At 40.9% G+C, this 17673-nt stretch overlaps 1 protein-coding gene across 2 annotated transcripts in view; it reads right to left on the bottom strand.

Moving 5' to 3' along the window:
• Positions 1-17658, bottom strand: part of LOC131136511 (ERC protein 2-like) — a 122361-nt gene extending 104703 nt beyond the window's left edge. Inside the window, exons 1-5 of one of the 2 annotated variants that reach the window (XM_058083417.1) lie at positions 17385-17658; positions 14412-15475; positions 12712-13389; positions 4660-4809; positions 3166-3333 (exon numbers count right to left, since the gene is read on the bottom strand). In XM_058083417.1, the coding sequence (XP_057939400.1) occupies positions 3166-3333; positions 4660-4809; positions 12712-13389; positions 14412-15233 (1818 nt within the window). In that variant the 5' untranslated portion in view covers positions 15234-15475; positions 17385-17658. The remainder of the gene's footprint in view (positions 1-3165; positions 3334-4659; positions 4810-12711; positions 13390-14411; positions 15476-17384) is intronic. The other variant, XR_009131749.1, reaches the window with a different exon arrangement.
• Positions 17659-17673: the final 15 nt, after the last annotated feature.

The raw sequence follows: 17673 nt of genomic DNA on the forward strand, positions 1-17673 counted from the left end.
AAACAATCTGACCGACACAAGGTCAAACAACAATCATATAAATCGATGGGCATATTTTGTTAGTAATATCAATAACTTCCACCATGCTATGTTTGGTACAACATTTATCCGTTTGTGTGAACTACCCAAGGTGAATATAATGTTGGCTATAAGGAGAACATATTTGCCTGTTTGACTGTTTCAACATAATTATCTATGTGTTTTTCCCATTGGAGTCGAACAGTCTACCGAGTATTAGTGGTAGAAACTAAGCACCATACAGGTTCAAATGTTACATTTTAACAGCTTCCTGTCTGGTAATCGTGTTCACCGCATATTCACGTCAACACCCCCCAAACAACCATTAAAGTTAAAAGTCGGCTATTATTTTGAGTAACTGTTTCGTGTCAAAACCTGTGTGCTGAATCAAAGCAAGGGAATGTCGACATGGTGTTAAAATTAAAAATAAAGAAGGCGGTTCTCTATCGTGAGAGAACATTTAAAAGTACAGAATGTGTCTTTGTATGTTTGTTTGTATTTATTTAGATGTGTGGATTAATATTAGAGGTTAAGTGGTTTAACTAAAATGATGCGACCCGGAGGTGAGACAAGCTGGAAGTGAAAAGAAAGCCATGTGTTGTTTCTGGCCGTCTTAGCAGCCTCAAACGAACAGCCAAACCATTGCTCTGGTGCATGTGTGTTTTATTGATCTTCAGCATGTTTTGACATTGAAAAAGACACATGTGGGATAAATCAACACAAAGATCTTTGATTTAATTTGAGGTGAACAATGTCGGGAGTGCATATTTATCTGCACATCTTCATATTCTACATTTTAACAATTAAAGCATAAACCATTAAAGCCCTATTCTGACGTATGCAACTGGACTTTATGGTTTTTTCACATGGTTTCTGCAGGGGCTTTATTTTGGACAGTTCTGTGTTTATTTTGGGGAGCCCAAAAACTTTGCTGCTTAAACTGCATCCCAAATCGCACAATGCCAGCAACCAAGGACCTGAGAAAAGTGACCTCGTCGGTCATATTCGGATCAGGTCACTTTAAAACCGCCTTATAACTAACTGTATTTCATGTATTCGTTTACATTTCTTTTATTCATTAACATCATGCATTTTCTCTCTTATACTGTTTTTCCTTAGTAGATAAGCTTTTTGCTTAGCAGACAAGCGAAATTGGTACTGTTGAGATAACTGTTAATAGTTAGCCTCCCTATCCGTGTGGAAGTGGTAAGTTTTTGGCTATTTAAGCTGAAAGGGAATAACTTGAAGGCTACCGTTTAGGTTGCTAGCTCTCTAGTTTGCGAGTTAGCATGTGTCTCAAGACCCGGCAGTTGCGCAATATGTTGTAAATAAAAAGTATAAATGTGACTATAGTCGTGTTTTGTCATGTCTACAGGGCTCTAATAATGCTTTGTTCATTTTAATCTGAAAAAAATAATTTGTCTACCCACCAACTATATGTGGTTTCTTAAGTTTTTATTATTTGCCGTTTTATTATTATTATTATATTTATTTATTTATTACTGATTGATTGATTTTCTTTATTCTTGATTTGTTTATTTTATTAAGTTTTTTAATATTTTTTGTTTTTAATAAATGTGTTTTGTTTTTTGGGGGGAAAACCTGAAGCGGCCCAGTCTCACCCAGACCCGAACTCCAGTGGCCCCCCAAGTAAATTGAGTTTGAGACCCCTGTCATAGAAGGTTGGATACCACTCTTTTGGATAAATGCCAATATGTGTGTGTCAAATCCGAACTCTAAAAATGTGGTATGTCTACACATCAACCCTGAGCTTAATCGACACCTGGGTGCTCTCACAAAACCACCCACTGAAACCAACACCACCCACAGAAACCAGTTCCTATGACTATGATGTATTCACAACAACAGCCAAAATTCCTTTCACATGTATGGTCAATTAGGCCTCATTTTGGTCCAAATTGCTTCCTGTAGTGATGAGTGGGCAAAGCTAGCAGTTTTCAACAAGGGGGAACACAGCGATAAAAAGTATCAGTTCCAAGTCTTCAGAGTGATGGAGAAAATTGTTCCTTGCCTCCGCGTACACATAATGTCGGTATACACAACATGCGGCGATAAAGTCATTGGAGCCGTACAGTTTAGGGACTTCAAAGACCGAAGAACAAAACACTACCAGCCGACTGCAGCCTTCTGAAGTTAATGACCCTTGTAATTCATCCAAATATAGAAGCCGGTTGTTTATCAAAGGCCGAAAAATACTCTGTGCTTAAATATTGGCAAGGTTCAGATTTCTTAACTAAATTGAAATTTTAGGAACGCAAGCTGAAAATTTAGGGGCACACATCAAAATAAACTTTTCAGACTTTGTTTCTTACACATTTCACTTACACAGACAGACGAAAAGTAGTTGCACCAATCATTTTTAACAAGATCTTAATCATAGCATAAGATCTTAATCATATCACCTCGTACTTCGGTATGAGGTACATTATTTAAAAAAAAAAACAAAAAAAAACCTTAAACTGTATTATGGAAAGCAGGAAGTGAGCAAATGTAAGAGTTACCGATTGTAAAAGTACCAGATGGAGGGGCAGGATTTAATAAGCTTTGCTTCTTCCTACTTCTTTTGAACATGTGGAACTGGGAACTGATTATGGGATGCACTCAATTGTAATCTGATGCATGTTCAAATGAAATAAAACCATTAACATTTAGTTACTTTCCACTACCCACTACCACTTATCCGGGATGGGGTCACAGGGACAGCAGCCAAAGCAGAGAAGCCCAGACTTCCCACATCCAGGCCACTTTGTCCAGGTTCTCCCAGCAGATCCTGAGACGTTCCCAGGCCAGTTGAGAGACTTGAATCCCAATTCTACCCCTTAAAACCCAGGGCCAAGGGGAAAGAGCCACTAAGAATTGGGACACCACTTGATTCTCTTGAATGCGCAAAACCGATGGGTAAGGGGTAGAATTGGGATTCAACCATAGTCTCTCCAATACTGTATATCCTGGGACTTTCTTGAGACCTCCTACCGATAGGATGTGCCCTGAACACCTCCCCAAGGAGGTCCTGATCGGACGTCCAAGTCACTTTATCTGGCTCCTCTAAATGCAGAGGACCAGCAGTTGTACTCCGACTTTTTCCCGAACGACAGCGCAGTGACATCAACGAAAGTTCAAACTAACCTCAGTCTGCAGTGTATTGGCACGTTGCTCCTTAGCGCTGAGCGACTCCTTTAGCACCTCAATGTGTTGCTTGCAGTCCGAGTTCTGATTGGTGACCGTTTCCAGTTTGGTCTGCAGGGCTTGCATCTCGGACTCCTTCTTGTTCAGCTCCTGCTTCTGCTGCTCTATCTGGCAGTCACACACAAACACTTGGGTTAGTCATTCAAGCGGGGACTGATATGCATATTAACACTTTTCTTTTTAATTACGCTCATGCACACAACAAGTTCTGAGTAGCTTAAATCAATTGGGAATGTATTGCTTGGGAGCCAAACTTAACCCAGCAGACAATCACTCATTCCTTTCTGTTCAACATGCTCTATGATCACCTTCCATGCAACAAAATTGAGAGATAGTTCTATAAAGCAGGATCCACAGTGGAAATGAATTGCTTTCTGCGCTGAGGCTAGCTATGTGCAAAAGATTGTCATCTGACTTCTGGTGCCAAAAATTTACAAAGCTGATTGGGGGACAGATTTCTGTAATTGTGCGAGCAGTAAAATTAAGACTGGAACAGTGCATGTTTTGAAATAATCACTCTCTAAAGAGCCTGCATGAGGAAAAGACAGGGTAAAGGTGCGGTCAGAAAGCAACTCAGAGGTTATGATATATTGGAGAGACGACATAGGAATAGATAGGCGCAAGACTAACGATAATATTCTACAATTTAAACGTGTTCGACATTGACTACTATTTGGACTACTTCTGTTTGTTCTGGGATCCAGGTTTGTTGAGTAGGGACTGGGAAAGAGGGAGCTGGTCTGATGGAGGACGCGGATGGTGATGAGGCCTGGACAAGGACACAAAAATAAGAGCGCTTGCCAGAAATTAAAAAAAAAATTCAACAGGAATTTGGTCTAAACACCTAAAAATAATTAGGAACCCTGATTCACTGACTAATGAGCTGTCTTATAAAACATCAATGACGAAAGACAAAACTAAGCTTTCATGGGTGATGGTGGAGTCAGGAACATTAATGAAGCATGAAGAGGTTGTAGATGCCTCCTGTGGTGAAGGTGAGGTAGGTGCTACTGCATCTTGAAACCTGAGTTCTTGATCTTGGAGGTGCAACTCTGTTTGCTGTGGTTGAATCCTTTGCTGGGTTCTTGGGTTCCGGGTTCTTCTCTCACTTGGGATCTCGTCCAGGCCTCATTGAGATGCCAGTGTGGGTTTGGTTTCCGATCAGTGATGATGTGAATGTGAATAAAAATGGTTGCCTCTAGAGAGTCATCATTTCAGTCGAAATTGGCTGGGATAAGCTCAAGCTCAAGTTCTGTTCAAATGGGCAAACAAAGAAGAAACTGTGGGTCCATGCTTTATGTGAACCAACACATTTGCATGCATTGGACACATGGACATGAACATGGACAGAACAGGTTCTTGGACAGTTGAAGTTTTTAATAGAAGCATGCAACACTTAGGTCATGCAATGCAGAGCTGTCTCAAACATTCTACCTTGGACTTCATGAATTTAGAGTGGCTCTTGTAGACCTGCTTGAGCTCATCCTGCCTGTCATCAGGATGTAGCAGGCTGCTGGTCTTTAACATCTGGACTTCATCTTCTAAGTCTCTGATATTCCTCTCCAATGAAGAGATCTTTGTGTCCTGCATCCACAACAGCAGGCAGGCAAAAGTGTAAGATTTAACTGCGCAATTTTCGTGAGCAGCGCAGTCGGGCGCAGCTCTGCGCACCCACGCCTCCGTTCTTTCCCACCGGCACAAGTGGAAAAGAAGGAGGAGAGAAGGTGTGTGAGAGTTTAACACAGCCGAGTCTAACTTAACCAATCAAATGAATACTTTTCATTGCCTTAAAATGAGTAGGGCCTACTGGACTGCGCAACAGAGGCCTCAATGTGCAACACCATGTAGACCACCTCTGTTCCTGACAGTCACATTAAACACAGCAGCAGGCTAATCCAGGCATCATGCTTATGCCCTTTTTCAATGGGTAGGTTCTGTCACATGTTAGACAAAACATGTCAAGGATAGCATTGAGTTCTTTAGCATGCCTGTTATGAGCTACATCCATGTGCGCATTCAGGTTCCCTGCAATGGTCAGTACACACAACTGAAAGTAATTCAGTAAAATCGTCAATGAAATAAATAAACTAGAGATGGATGATGCCGAAGATTCAAGGCTGGCAACTAATGTACTATGTACGGATGGAGGAGCAGAAGGTTCCGCCATTGGACAGGTCCTGAGGGTTTTAAGCTACATGTGTTCATACATACGTTGAATGCTAAACCTTGGACAAGAAGAGAAAAGGTAATTGAATAAATGGAAGCAGCTTGCATGATGCCATGAGCAGTGGCCTACAGGCAACATGTAAGCATCTGACCTCCATTACGATCCCTGACATCAACATTGCCCCGAGCAAAGTGCTGTAAATATCCTGCAAAAGCACATGCAAGGAAGAATGTTTGGACTGTATTTTTTTTTATTTAAATGCTTCAACTGCTTCGATCCAATGCAACATTACCCACTCAGAGTATGCTACTGAATCAATTCCACTGTGTCTTGTGGAATTCTGTATGATAACCAATGTAATACAGTACATGAAAACAGCATTCAGTATGAATTGCATTCCATTGCATTCCAATGTCAGAGGAATTAAAGCCGGGATGAAAATAGAAAGATAAAAAAAAATGAGTACTGGATATCTACCTGCCAGATAACGTCAGGATCAAAACAGAAAGGTGTTGTGGTATTCTGTAATCACAAAGTGCACATCACATATTAGACAAATAAAATTCCCTTTTCCCTTAATATTAATAACTGCAACAACATAAGGTGTCGGAAGCTATCCTCCTCAACTATAAAAGGCCCCCCTATAGACTTCGGCCCCCTCAAAAACAAGCATTCGTCCCTCAGCAAGCAGCGTTGGCGTCATAATAGTGATTTTAAACTCAATAAACAAATTAAATGCAGTTATAAAATCTTGTGCTTTTATCTAAAATGAAATATTTTTTTATCTTTGCGACACTTTGAGCAAGTCATGCACGCTTTTATTTCATCACCTCTGGACTAACCGTAATGCACTTTAGTCTGGAATTAGCCAAAAGTCTCTCTACCGTTTACAGTTAGTCCAGAACTCTGCACCAAAACGGGCGAGCACATCACCCCAATTTTGGCCTCCCTGCATTGTTTGCCTGTCGCTTTGATATTGATTTTAAGATTTTATTGTTTGTTTTTAAGGTGTTAAATGGGCTGGCCCCCCAAATACATCTCGGACCTCATCCAACTTGTTGTGCCCAAGACGAGACTTGTGGTTGTGGTTGGCCCCAAGTAAAAAAAGCTTTGAATCTCGTCTTAAAAGCCATTTTTATTCTCTGGCTTTTAACTCGGAGTGAGTCGTATGGTCCTGTGTCTTTTAGTTCTTTTTTATTTTAATTGGTTTTATTTTTTTATATATATATACACTTTTATTGCTTTGCTTCTTGTTTTTAATATTTTAATACATATTTTACTATTTTATTTCTTATTTGATCTTTTAGTTTTGGATTAAATTCAATTTGTACCTTTATTGTATTTTATTTTTACTTTTTTATTTTACTAGTCTGTGCAGCACTTTGGAAACTCTGTTGATAAAATGTGCTATATAAATAAAGTGGATTGTATTGGTGTAGTTTAAAACAAAAAATGTCTAATATTATACTGCATATACTGTCTAACAGCGTCTTTTCACCTGCAATGAATTCAGTCAGATTTATTTGTGTCTCTAATGCATTTCGTTTTTGCATGTGAACTTCCTTAATACGCGGACAAATGACCAAGTATGTCCAAAAACTAAATACTGTGGTTGTATTTGTTCGTGTTTCACAGTTTTAACGACTTAAAGAACTGAGTTGAGAGCGAGAGCTTCTGTATGCGACATTAGAAACAAACTTGGATTGCAATGAAATCCCACTGCTAGGCAACAGCGTCCTACTGTATATCTTCATTAAGGACAGTGGAAACTCCTCTACTTCGGCTCGTATTACTGCAGAACTATTCAATAATTTAAGTCGCATTGGTGGCTGATATCCAAACTACCTGCCTTGTAAGCTGCTGAAATAACAGTTAAACCGGTTAAAAATAGTTTTTTATACTATACAACAGCATGTTTATGAATAAAGCTGAACTATTACTAACTAGCAACTGTCCTACCTTCATATCAAAGAAGCCCTGAGCCCTGGTCTCAGGTGGATCAGCTTGCTGGTTCCGCCGATGAAGCTCTTGAGGAGGAACCCGATAAAAACAAGCTTGGCGGCTCATCATCTTTGCGCTACTCAACATCCACGGCTCCGAGCATGGAATAAAAAGCTTTGTGTACTTTTACTAGAGTTCTACTAATGTATTCTTACCTCTTTAGTTTCCTTTTTTATGCTCTCTGTCAATAAAATACAGGTGATATGATCTATAATATAATATACTCAGTCTTTGTCTAACTTATACTCCAGTCGGTCTGTTCTCAGGCGTTCTCAAAGACGTCTGGCATGCCAACATCGATACAAGATCACTTTCTGCCTGCACATGCACATTGCTTCTATGAATAATTCATGCTAGCTTTTAGCTATAACGATCCCTACACAACAGACCGCATGTACGCAAAAAATATGGTGGACATTATTAAGTTCTGCACTAAATGATTTTGAGTTCTACAAACTGTTGAAAGCAAACCTTGTTCAATACCTTGACCTTTAGTGGGTCAACAACCACAAAACGCAAAAGTCTTACCCAAAAATTCCTTAATCGGGGGTCTTCAATTAGAACAGTGCATCTCAATTATATTCTGTCACGACCCCCCAACGGGACAGACATTTTTGGCCCCCCCTCCAATTTGAAATACTAGAGAAACTGATCACAGACTGAACTTGGTTGGTTGGTGTGCACTGGAATGCGGTGGTCGAGGTAAAAACTTGGGCGTGGGAGGAATTCGGTGAAGCCATGGAGCACGACTTTCGGTTTTCATCTAAGAGGTTCTGGCAAAGAGGTACGGCGCCTCAGAAAGATGAAACAGTGCCCAGTTCTCACTGTTTACATTGGGGACTGGGGGCCTGCTGACCTTGACTGAGGATGTAGTTGGACGGTGGAAAGAATACTTTGAGGCCCTTCTCAATCCCACTGACATAGCCGAGTCAGAGGACAGTTCCACGCGGACGGTTCCATCACCGTGGCTGAGGTATCTGGGGTGGTCAGATGCTCCTCGGTGGCAACGCTCTGAGGGTTGATGACTTTCGCCCGGAATTCCTCAAGACTCTGGATGTTGAGTGACTATCTTGGCTGGAAGTCGGGAACAGTACCTTTGGATTGGCCGACTGGGGTGTTGGTCCTCCTCTTTAAGAAGGGGAACCGGATGGGGAGATCCGACTACACTGGGAAAGTCTATTCCAGGGTACAACCGGTCGAACCTCATGGGTTGTTCCGGTCGTGACGTCATTGCGTTTGCTGTCACGTTAATCGTAAGTAATTTTGCCCTCAAACTGTTGGTGCGATCAGTCCGTAAGCATGAGAATATTTTCTTGTATTTCCCCATTGACTTTATTTGTTCACATAAAGGGCCATCACTGGACTTGAATCCAGTCCGAGGTCCACCATTTAGTGTTGGCTGGCCTGTTAATCCAAACCATCCATTCTTATTCTATACTCCTCCTTATAGTCCTAATCTTTTTCGGTCTTTTAATTGTTAAGTAATGAAGTAATTTCTCGTCTTTCTGCAGCTCCCATTCCTGTAAGTTATCCCAGTGAAATTGGAGGAGGCAGCCATTATCTTCTTGTCTATGTCACTTGCGGATAAGCAGGGATTACTACGCTAAAAGCATGTCTGCCACTGCCCACTGACTATGTGTGACTCCTGTGTTTTCAGTCATTTCTCACCGAGTACAGTATACCTGTACTAACAGCACTGTTGTATCCCCAGTGGGTGATTGAAGTCATGCAACAGAAACACAATCAAATGCTGCCATCTCTGCTCCACATGTGTCAAGCAGCCAGCATATGGAATTAATAGGCTCAAAAGGTAACACTATAGCAATAAGTGCCGACATCCTGAGAGAAGGATACGGTCAAAAAGTTAAATTCTAGCCTGAAGGCAAGGGTGTCATATGCACCGCGTACATAGAAGCACACAGATTCATCACATCGCATTCCAACCCTTCTTCATTGCCGAGGAAAAGTACAAATTTAGAAGTTTAACATTGTCATGACATTCATACGCTGTCTTTCTCTCCCGATACTTTATGCCTATGTCCAGCGGCCCCCCCAGGTAAATTTGAGACCCCTGCCTTAAAATCTACATTAAATCAAATAAATAGCTGGTTATGCATGTAATAAAATAGATGTAATCTCCCAGTATGTGCATGCGTATATACCTTTAGTAGCAGGTCAGGCAACAGTGGTGCGGCTGTTATTACTTGGCATGCAGAGACCAGGCAGCTGGGGCAGGGGGGGCGGGGGAGGGGGGGTCGATTTGGTCCTGATTTATGCTTCTCATCTGTGTCTGCATGTGGGTACCAAAGCAATAGAGCACTGCCCCTCTGTGGGTACTGCTGGTACTACAAAAGGCTCTGGAACTGCAGGTTGATATCTGTAAATTGGAGTACTCTGGATTCGAACTGCAATGACCTTGTTTTGTTTTTTTTTATTTCACAAACATTCATTCATTTATTCATTTTCTACCGCTTTTCCTCACGAGGGTCGAGCTGTCTTCGGGCGAGAGGCGGGGTACAACCTGGACTGGTGGCCAGCCAATCACAGGGCACATATAGACAAACAACCATTCACACTCACATTCATACCTATGGACAATTTGGAGTCGCTAATTAACCTAGCATGTTTTTGGAATGTGGGAGGAAATCGGAGTTCCTTGGAGAAAACCCACGCATGCACGGGGAGAACATACAAACTCCACACAGAGATGGCCAAGGGTGGAATTGAACCCTGGTCTCCTAGCTGCGAGGTCAGCGCGCTAACCACTCGACCGCCGTGCCGCCCGTTATTTCACAAACAAAACAAACACTCTGAGTGGTAGGTTGCACTCTTTATCCAGCATCTCATGATCGTTTTGTTCAGACATAATGTCCTCCTTCTTAACTTCCTTTTTGGTCTTCCTCTACCTTCCTCTTTCTCTACCGGGCAGCTCTAAACGCAGCATCCTTCTACCAATATATTCACACTTCCGTATTTGTATTCTATCTGATGTCCTCCTTCATGTCTCTCTGATGTACTCCTTCCTGATCCTATCCATCCTGGTCACTCCCAGTGAGAACCTCAGCATCCTCATCTCTGTACTCCAACATGTACTGTGACTCTGGACATGTCCCTAACATCACAGTCTGGCCTCTCTGACTTTATCTCCAAGGCCTTTAACATGTAATGTACTCCTTCCTGATCCTATCCATCCCGGTCACTCCCATTGAGAACCTCAGCATCCTCATCTCTGCTATCTCCAGTTCTGCTTCCTGTCTTTTCCTCAGTGGCACTGTCTCTATACCAAACAACATCATAAACAACATAAATAGTCTACTAAGGTTATAATTTCCAATACTTTGTTCCAATAATGAATGTCATCCTCTATGAAAATATTTCTTACAATGCCAATTAACATTAAAGGTTCCAATTGTTATTACATTTGTTTATGCAAAGTGTCCTTAAAGGACACAAATGTAATTATTGTTGCATCAAGTTCATGTAAATCTTGAATAGCGCATCAATCGTATTGAAAATGTGTTAATATTCCAGTTGAATACAATGTTGCAAAAAAAAACATCAGGTGTCATGTGAGCAAAGTACAGAATAAACCCAAACAAGTGAATACACCTTAGGACTTTGGATACAAGCCGCCCATATTCTTCATAGGTACACACGCGTTAAAGCAAGCAAGCAAGCAAGCAAGCAAGCCGTCAAGCAGTTAAAAATAGCATACGACACAGTGTGTCTATGTGTGTTAACAAGTACTTACCTCATATACACACACAGGAACCATTGCATTGAACCACCCGTAATCACCACACTGACACCCAGCATGGGTTAATATCCCGTGCCCGAGCCCAGAAGGGGAGTGGCTTGTGTGGAAACGTTAAGCCGCCAGGCCTCCAGATGTACGTGTATCATCACATTCACTGACACACGTTTGACTTGGTGCAGCGTACATCCATGGAGAGGCACACCAAAAGGGTAAATATAAAAAAAAATCACGGTGTAAACAATACTTGACATGTGTACCCACTCACGGAGAGGAACGGCAAATTGAAGAGTTAAGAAGATTTTAGAGTTAAAAATAAACAAGGCAGAAGGCAGCATGCTGCTCGTCCACCTGGTCTCACGGATAACAACACAACTTATTATTTCTCAGTCAATGGAAGTAGCTTTCTCAATAATATAATATAATATAAGTATTTGGCCGATTATAGTCATTTGTGGCAAAATACGGAGTGAGGTTGTTTTCCAGTCCAGGCATTATTTAAGCACTGGTATGGATTAAGACAGGGGTGGGCAAACTACGGCCCGGGGGCCACATGCGGCCCGCCAAGTGTTTCAATATGGCCCGCCTGTTTTTTCCAAAGTATTTCATTTAAACTCAACACATAACCTGGCATCGTGGCTTGGGCCAACTTTTTGATGGTTGAGGTAGCTGCTTTATCAATTTCGTTATTTGATGTGGTCTGTTGTGTACAAAATGCTCCTGGAAAAAATAAAAAAATAAAAATAAAAATAAAAATAAAAATAAAAATAAAAATAAAAATAAAAATAAAAATAAAAATAAAAATAAAAATAAAAATAAAAATGAAAATGAAAATGAAAATGAAAATAAAATAAAATAAAATAAAATAAAATAAAATAAAATAAAATAAAATAAAATAAAATAAAATAAAATAAAATAAAATAAAATAAAATAAAATAAAATTAAAATAAAAATAAAAATAATGACAATAATAATAATAATAATAATGTTAATAATAATAATATCACTATTATATTCATATTGTTGTTAATAATATTAATATAATAATAGTCGTAATATTATTATTGTTATTATTATTAACAATAATAATAATAATAATAATATAATGATAATAACATTACTATAACTAATAATAACAAATCAAATATAACAATATATATATAAAATAGTAATAATAAAGACAATAATAATAATAAAAATAATAATACATTTAATTTCCAACACACTTTATATCAAATAAATGATTTCAAAGTGCACATATAGCAGATTGCATGACACTTTTACATGCGTAAAAATAGGACTGTTGCATGTAAAATACTATATAGTCTGCCCCCCCCCCCGTCAATTTTGTTAAATCAATGCGGCCCGCGAGTCAAAAAGTTTGCCCACCCCTGGATTAAGATATGCCTTTATTCGTCCCTCAGCGGGGAAATTTGTATTAATATGATAATATTCTATAATATTAATATCCTATTAATAGGATAATATAGAAACATTACACAACCCTATGTATACAGTATGTGTAGTACTGGGCCCCTTTAAGAAATTTCAGTCAAAAACTCACCTCTCTCACGTGCATGTTTCCCAACTGGGCTTCAGCCTCCATGGCCGCCATATCTAAAATGCTTGTTCTTTGCCCCCGGCTCCGCTGTCCCTGAACTTGGCCTTGACCCTGAAGCATCTCCAGGAGCCTCTGGATGCTCTCATCTCGGGCACCAAGCGTCTGTTTCTGAGAATCAATTCTCATCTCCATTTCTTCCATGGTTTTCTTCAGTAGGAAAAGCTCATGAGCCTGACGCTCGTGCTCTGACTGCAGGTACAGAAAATTCTCTTGTGATGGATCCCGTGGAGGTGAAGAGAAGCCGTCACATCCCGGTACTTGGCACGGGTTGCAACGTGGTACCAAAGCAGGGCTGGGTGCCGCCATTTGATTTGGGCTGTGCCTCGTCCCGGGCTTCAGGGTGTTGGCCGGGCTGTGAACGATGATGTCAGCTTCTTGCTGCCTTGGACTGTACGTGTTAGATGGGCTGGCTCTCGGGCTGTTCTTTAGTCCGGGACTGTGGAGAATGCTCGGGGTTTGTTTGGGAGCGTGGCCAGGGCTTAGTCCCCCTCTGTGGTCCTGGTCCAGGTGGCGTTCACGGCAGGAGGTAAAGGTTCCTTGCTGATGCTGTGACTGCAGGCAGCTGTTCATCTCCCTGTGGGCCCTCAGCTTTTCCTGGAGCTCTTGGACTGTCAATGGAAACTAAAACAAAGGAAGTAAAACAGCAAACATGTTCTGTTATTTTCCATTTGCAGCAGAAAAATCTAAATCACATGCAAAAAGACGTAAATAGAAATATTTGAAGATGTGGAAATCAGACTTGTCTTTATTTGAAAAGCTGGTAGTGGCTAATTATGTCCACATGGGGGCAGCAATTCACTTCCAAAGACAAGGAGACTGCTCACCTTAAGGCAGGGGTGGGCAAATGTGGGCGGCATTGAGTTAAAAAAAATTGTCTGGGGGGCAGAACATATATTTAACACACACACTATTTTATGCTTATAATTTTTCTTGAATTATTTGTCTAATTGTATCTGTAAAATTAGCTGTATGTTCTCATGTCCCTTTAATCATTAGACCACATCAAACTATGTAATTTTACAGTTTTTTTTTTTATTATTAAATATGACATTAGACTTGCAAGTCATGTTGCCAATTTGTATGTTAAAAGTTGAAATACTGAGAAAGCAACTGGCTGGCCGGATTCAAACGCTCGGTGGGCCGCATGTGGCCCCCGGGACGTAGTTTCCTCACCACTGCCTTAAGGCAATGGTTCTCAATAATTTTCTGTCATGACCTCCTTTCATGCCTAATCCCCTTATTTGAAATATTAATTATTTATCTGTACAGACTGAACTACAAACTAAAACCCAAACAAAGTCCCTTCCACACCCACCCATGGAAATATCAGAAAGATATTATAAATTATATTATTATAAATATTATTATTTAATAATTATATTAAATAATATAATATATATATATATAAGATTAATTATTTATAAATTAGCAAATTTAAAAATTATAAAAATTACATAATAATTTTTAACAATTTATAAAAAATATATATAATAATTTTTATATAAAAAATATTATATATTAAAAAAATTATATAATACAAAATTTATATAATAATAAATGATATTATTGGTACAAGGTGAAGTAACATTTCAGTGAATGTTCCCTCAGTATATATTCTTACTTGAATAAAAATATGGTCTTACCTGAATAGCATCCTGATCCGCCCGATAGCAGTCCTTCAGGGCAGGAGTCCTTGGTGCCTGTTCCCGTCTAACGCCTTTGTCTCTCTTGACATCTGGACTACACAAGTTGACGTTAATACTGTGACTTATCCTTCCATCCTTCTCTCCATCCAGTTCTCTTCTCAGGTTGTCATTTTCCCACTGGAGCTCCTTTAGCTGAACGTGGAGATCAAACTGACCGACTAGATCCTTTGTCGGTGGATGTGTCCCAGAAAGATGCCGCTGGAGACTACACGTCCCCGCGGGGATAAAGGTTTGGTTTCCGTAGTGATTCAGTTCAGTGGAGTTGATGTTTGGGGTACTGCCCATAACGGTTGTTCGGCCACTGTAAGGGGGGTGGCTGGTGCTCGAACCCACTGTCATGGTGCCTACAGGGTAACTGCCAACTGTCTCCAAAGTTTCCTGCTCACAGGGGTACATGTTGCTTGAAGTGCCATAAGCAGCGCTCAAAGACTGAATGTTTTCCATCGACAAAGGTTTACCTGCTGGTACGGGTACTGAATCAGGAGTGTGGCCTTTATTTTTTACTACTGGCTTCTTTGGACCGGTACTTGACACAGATCCTTGACCCACGTGTTTTTCTGATAGTCCCCCCGACACTGAGCCAGGTTCTAGTCCCGAGCGGCATCCTGGTGTAGAGACGGCCTTGGTTTGTTTACCTTTCCCCTGTTTTGTGGACTTTGAAAAGCGTGAATGAGATGCATTGCCATCTGTGTGCCCGGTACCCTTTAAGGCCGGAGACAGCTTGTTCTGTGATGGCTTGGCTCGAATATTTAAAGGCATTTTTATATGGCAAAATGAGGCATTGGGGAGAATACTCTGAAGAGCAATGAATTAATATCTCTTTTTGAAACCAGCGTGGCCAACTCCTGGCCTCTCAGTTTTTACCTACCCATCACAGATAAGATGGTTCTTCGGTCTAAGACTTTAGCCCTAAAAACACAGAAGTTGCAGTTGGACATGGTCCCCGAATATACAATCCCGGGATAAATTGATGTCAAGTACAGGGATGGACATCATGGATTCTAGAAGAAAAAAAAAAAAAAAAAAGAAAAAAGATTAAATCAGATAGAAGAAACGGTACTATGCTAAATCTCAATTCACAGAACAACACAATCAACCACACAAGCATGCTAAACTAAGCTAACCCACGCTAGCTTCCATTCACGCTTTGTGTTTAGGTTGGGGGGTTGAACCAGAATGCAGAGGCCCAAAGTCGAAGAAGTCTGGGATCCAACAACCCCCGATCTGCACCTTAATGGATGACCCAACAGTGAGCACCTGAGTCGCTACCTGGTGGAATGTCATTCTATAGGCATCGAAATCAAGATCTTTGGTCTTGAAAAAGGGCAAAGTGATGAACAAATTCCGATTTTCCATCGCGGGAACACCCGTCCCTTCCATCTCAGAGAAGCGGATCAAGAGTTTGGGGAAATTCTTTGACAGCAGTCTCAGGGACAAACAAGAACGCTGGTAAAAGCTGGACGGTTGGCTCAAGAACGTGGACAAGTTCAAGACGTGGATTTACTAGATTTTTACGGGGGTCATGAACCCCACATCCCCCGTGGAATCAAAAAACACTCAACTCAATCTGTGATGGGCCGGATACCGGGATATAGGCAAGATATAGGCGAATCCAAGATTTTTAAAAAATCAGATAGAAGAAACGGTACTGTATACATCAATGCTAATTCAGTTCAATTCACAGAACAACACAAACAACCACACGAGCATGCTAAACTAAGCTAACCCCCGCTAGCTTCCATTCACGCTTTGTGTTTAGGTTGGGGGGGTTGAACCAGAATGCAGAGGCCCAAAGTCGAAGTCTGGGATCCAACCGTGGGTTGTAGGATCCGCACCTTCATGGATGACCCGACAGTGACCACCTGAGTCGCTACCTGGTGGCATGTCATTCTAGGCATCGAAATCAAGATCTTTGGTCTTGAAAAAGGGCAGCGTGACGAACAAATTCCCATTTTTCATCGCGGGAACACCCGTCCGTTCCATCTCGGAGAAGCGCATCAAGAGTTTAGGGAAATTCTTTGGGACACACATTCATCAAGAACACCGGTAGGAGCTACACGGTTGGTTCAAGAACGCGGACAAGTTCAAGGCGTGGATTTACTAGATTTTTACGGGGGTCACGAACCCCACATCCCCCCGTGCAAATTTACGCGCTTGTCCTTGTGGAATCAGAAAACACTCAACTCAATCTGTGATGGGCCAGATACCGGGATATAGGCAAGATATAGGCAAATCCAAGACATAATCCCTCCTCTAATCCAAGAGGATTGGACGCTGGTGCTCACTGCCCAATATACAATTGAGGGATTGGTTAAATCTGCTTGTCAGTCATACCACAGCTGTCAATCCCTCATCTGTCATTGTTTCAGACAATGAAAGTCGCTTTGGGTGATTTGAAGGGAATGCAAAATGGAGGTACATTTTATATTGACAGTGAATGATATTGTATTGAAAGTTATTGTGTTATTTCATTGTATAATTTACACCGTTTGAAAAGAAATGGGAGATAAATACAAAAATAATGTATATAACAAGCTCCAGATGAATTAAAACAGATTCCAAGTACCATTTGCCTTGTTGTAGAAGGGGCCAGCTGTTGCCCGGAACAGAAGTCGTTGCTTTGTGTGACGTCACACATGTCGGTGTCGAATCCTCTCCGTAAAACATTCAGACTTTCCTCGCACTATTTAATTGTCTATTTAACGAGTCTCCAGCAGCATATATTACTGTGTATTTTACCTATAAATACATTAAAGAGTTAGTTTATTGCTCATATGAACACGGCTACCTGCTACATGTAGTCTGATGCCTTACATAATAATTAATCTGCACCGCCAACTCTCAAAATTATCGTAGATTTTTTTTTTTTTTTAGTAATTTTAGGAGTGGGAAGGCACAAAAGACACTCACCGTACACGCACCTCTCCTCCATTAATACGTGGCTCCTCCATTTGTCCTGAAAATACTTCCCCAGCAGTGGGCTCTATTGTGTTGTGTTGTCATCCGCTCAGCTGGCTCATCCTTGCCGCTCCTGCCATCAGGCATCACGCGTGTCTGCGTGGCCGCGCACGTACAACTGTTGGGAGCGTGCGCGACAACACCGGGTCCACAGAAGGGATGAATGAATGAACCCTCATCAGAGTCACCTTTACCCTCATAGTGCTGTTAAATTCAATTGGAAGTTAACCCTAATTTTCAT

Source organism: Doryrhamphus excisus, chromosome 10 (assembly GCF_030265055.1).
Source record: "Doryrhamphus excisus isolate RoL2022-K1 chromosome 10, RoL_Dexc_1.0, whole genome shotgun sequence".
In the NCBI taxonomy this organism is placed as follows: Eukaryota; Metazoa; Chordata; class Actinopteri; order Syngnathiformes; family Syngnathidae; genus Doryrhamphus; species Doryrhamphus excisus.